The sequence below is a fragment of the Morus notabilis genome, unplaced genomic scaffold (genome assembly GCF_000414095.1).
Source record: "Morus notabilis unplaced genomic scaffold, ASM41409v2 Scaffold11450, whole genome shotgun sequence".
Lineage (NCBI taxonomy): Eukaryota > Viridiplantae > Streptophyta > Magnoliopsida > Rosales > Moraceae > Morus > Morus notabilis.
In genome coordinates this window covers 1-3630 of record NW_010358288.1, presented here as the reverse complement: position 1 = coordinate 3630, position 3630 = coordinate 1, and the positions used below count along the sequence as shown (strand labels likewise).

The 3630-nt window shown below is 45.9% G+C and overlaps 1 protein-coding gene across 1 annotated transcript; it reads left to right on the top strand.

The window, feature by feature from the left end:
* The first annotated feature begins 1134 nt into the window (after positions 1-1134).
* LOC112090471 lies at positions 1135-3153 on the top strand. Its single transcript, XM_024161823.1, has one exon. The coding sequence runs from the start codon at positions 1135-1137 to the stop codon at positions 3151-3153; it is 2019 nt and encodes a 672-aa protein (XP_024017591.1).
* The last annotated feature ends 477 nt before the right edge of the window (positions 3154-3630 follow it).

The following is a 3630-nucleotide window of genomic DNA, read 5'->3' as shown; positions in this document are numbered from 1 at the left end:
AATTATGAAAATGTCCCTTTTTCAGGAGAGAGCTCAAGAAGGGTAAAATTCAACTACATTCCATCAATTGTTTTAGTTTTTCGTTATTTGGATTTCACTTTGGAGTTTGATGTGAGTAATGTTGCGCTTATTAATTATAGTTAACCTTGACTAGAAAATATCAACAATGATTGGTGACAATAGCTTAGATCGTGTTTTTCTTCTCCATTGTGATAAACCTCCTGTACGTTTTACCTACGTACGTGATAAGCACGAATGGAATCTAAACAATTCCAGTAAATCTTATTACCTGAATTATGCACAACGAGTGACAACTCGAGCTCAGAAAACTGAATCAATGGCAGAAAAATTACAGAATCAATGACCTAGGTATGGGGGTGTTCGAGTGACCCCATGCACTCCCAATTCTAAATTGACTCAGGAAATTCTAGATCCCCAAAGAATCCCCCTCCCTTGCTATTTATATAATCCTTATTCCCGTAACTAACTTTCCCCCCTAAACCTACATAATAACCACTCACTTGCCAGCTCACACACGACTCGCCAGCTCAGCTCCCTGCCCTGCCAACTCATCTCCCTGTCCAGAAATATCTCCCAGACTCATGTCTCCACTGCCATTCCCTGCATCAGCCACTCTCCTCTCCCGAGTCTTCCTCCTTACGTAGGTAAACCGCAAAGGAGGCTTATCAGTACGAAGGAGAGTTAGAGAAAGGAATGTGGCGGGTGCAGGGGCTAGCAGTAAGGATGCGAGCCAGCAAGGAATTACTCGGGAAGAAGATGAGCTGGCAATTCCAGAGGCTGAGTTGGCAGCTGGCAATTCCAGAGGCTGAGTTGGCAATTTTCGGGAGAGGATAGGTTGTTTGTTAGAGGGAAGTTAGTTACTGGATATATAAATACTATAAATAGCTTAATCATAGCTAGGGAAGGCATTCGATCATTTTTTTGAGAAAACTTCCTAGACAAGTTGATAGAAGAGTACGGGATCTCTCGAAAATCTCCGTACCTTCCTTTACTCATTCTTGTCGCCATTGTTGATTCTCGGTTCCATTAATACAGAATTCTCTTTCAATTAGTCATCTTTCTGTGTCAAATTACTTTAGAGCTTATCAATTGGTATCAGAGCCCTTTTCCGGGATGACGAGGAGGACGGATGATCGCAATAAGGAGAGAACGAAGGTGAGCAGGGAGGAATTGTTGAAGGAAGTAGAATCCATGCGTGAAGATCTAGGAAAAATACCTCGGTTGGAGCAAGGGCTCGAGTTATTGCTGATAAGAATGGATGAGTTGTCGAAACAGCGAGGACCTGAAAATCGGGAGTCTCCTGAAACGGACAATGGAATTCCAGCGGAACAAACGGCGCCGACGACAGAAACGGATTACAGGCCGGCGGAATGGCGAGAGGGAGGGAGTTGCACGGAATTTCGTACTCGGCGGGTGGAGATGCCAGTTTTCGATGGGGAAAATCCAGATGGCTGGATATTTAGGGCGGAACGATATTTTTCCTTGAATAGATTGACGGATAGGGAGAAACTGGATGTGGCGGTGGTGAGTTTGGAAGGAGAAGCTCTCGCCTGGTTCCAGTGGGAAGATCGGAGATGGGCGGTCCGGGATTGGACGGAGTTGAAAAGGAAGGTGTTGGAGCGCTTCCATTCGACACAAGAAGGAACTCTTTGTGAAAAGTTCTTGTCTCTGCACCAGGAGACTACGGTGAGGGAGTATCGCCGGCAGTTTGAGATGTTGGCCGCGCTGCTGGCGGAGATCCCGGAGCAAGTGCTAGAGAGTGCTTTTGTGAATGGCCTGAAACCAGAAGTGAGGGCAGAGGTTAGGATGATGAAACCCAATGGGTTGGGCCGAATAATGGAATTCACCCAACGGGTGGAGGAGCGTAACCAACTGGTACGCGGGCCCAAGACCCAAATGTCTTCATTTAATTCCTGGAATAGGAACATTTCTGCTTCACAAGGGCTTGGGCTGAGGAGTGGATTGTCGTATGGAGGAGGTTCAAGAGCAACAAATACCTCTGTGGCTGTAGGGTGTCCTTCTGGAATTTCTGAGAAGACCAAGGAGTCAACCAGTGGGATGGCGCCGTATCGGAGGCTTACCGACGCAAAGATTCAAACGAAGAGGGAGAAGGGGCTGTGTTACCGTTGTGACGGAAAGTACTCATTTGGATACCGTTGCCCTAACCGGGAATTGCAGGTGCTTCTCGTACGTGAAGAAGATGAGGTTGCAGAGGAGCAGGAAGAAAAAGCTGAGCTTGGGGCGGATGAAGAAGTTGTAGAATTATCCCTCAACTCGGTGGTCGGATTCACATCACCGAAGACCATGAAACTTAAAGGAGTGCTGCGAGGACAAGAGGTAGCAGTCTTGATAGATAGTGGAGCCATGCATAATTTCATTTCCGTTGATTTAGTGAGAAAAATGGAATTGTCAGTGGATAAAACTGAAGATTATGGGGTGATTATGGGAACTGGGTTGTCGGTTAAAAGGGAGGGCGTTTGCAGGGGAATTGTGATTTCCTTGCAAGATATAGAGGTAGTGGAGGATTTTCTGCCCCTAGAGCTAGAAAGTTCAGACATTATTTTAGGAATTCAGTGCTTGGAGACCCTTGGGAATATGACGGTGAATTGGAAAAATCTATCTATCAAATTCATGGTGGGGAACCGACAAGTGACTTTGAAAGGAGACCCTGGGTTGAATAGGACTTCAGTGTCTTTAAAAGCCTTGCAGAGGGCATTCGACCAAGAAGGGCAGGGATTGTGGCTTGAATGGAACCAAGTGGAATTGGGAACCTTAGAAAGTCATTGCAAAATGCCTGATGAATTGACAGGGGTGCTGGACCGGAGAGCATCAGTTTTTGAAATGCCAGCAGAATTAACTCCAGAGCGCGCGAAAGACCATGCGATCGTACTTAAGATAGGAACTTCTTCGATTAATGTCCGACCTTATCGATATCCGCAGCTCCAAAAGGAAGAAATCACGAAGTTAGTCGGAGAGATGTTGGCCGCAGGGATTATTCGACCTAGTGTGAGTCCATATTCCAGTCCCGTGCTTTTGGTAAAAAAGAAAGATGAAAGTTGGCGGTTTTGCGTGGACTATCGGGCTTTAAATAAAGAGACGGTGCCAGATCATTTTCCTATCCCCCATCATTGAGGAAATACTCGACGAGCTTCACGGAGCGGCCATTTTTTTCAAGATTGACCTTAAGTCGGGTTACCATCAGATTAGAGTCAAACCTGAGGATGTGCCCAAAATTACTTTTCGCACACATGAGGGACATTATGAGTTTTTGGTGATGCCATTTGGACTCACAAATGCCCCCGCAACTTTCCAATCACTTATGAATGAGGTGTTGCGAGTGTTCCTCCGTAAGTTTGTCTTAGTTTTCTTTGATGACATACTTGTCTATAGCCGGACTTTGGAGGAACACGTACATCATTTGGACCAAGTGTTGGTGGTTTTACAACAGCACAAGCTTTTCACTAATGCGAAAAAGTACAGTTTCGGCCAGCAGTCTTTGGAGTACTTGGGACATATTGTCTCGAGTAAGAGAGTGTCAGCCGACCAAACCAAGATTGACGTAATGCTGAAGTGGCCAACACCCACGACGCTACGTGATTTGCGCGGATT

What these genes read in the sequence shown, in the direction of transcription:
- LOC112090471 (XM_024161823.1), top strand. Translation starts at nt 1,135, where the DNA reads ATGACGAGGAGGACGGATGATCGCAATAAGGAGAGAACGAAGGTGAGC.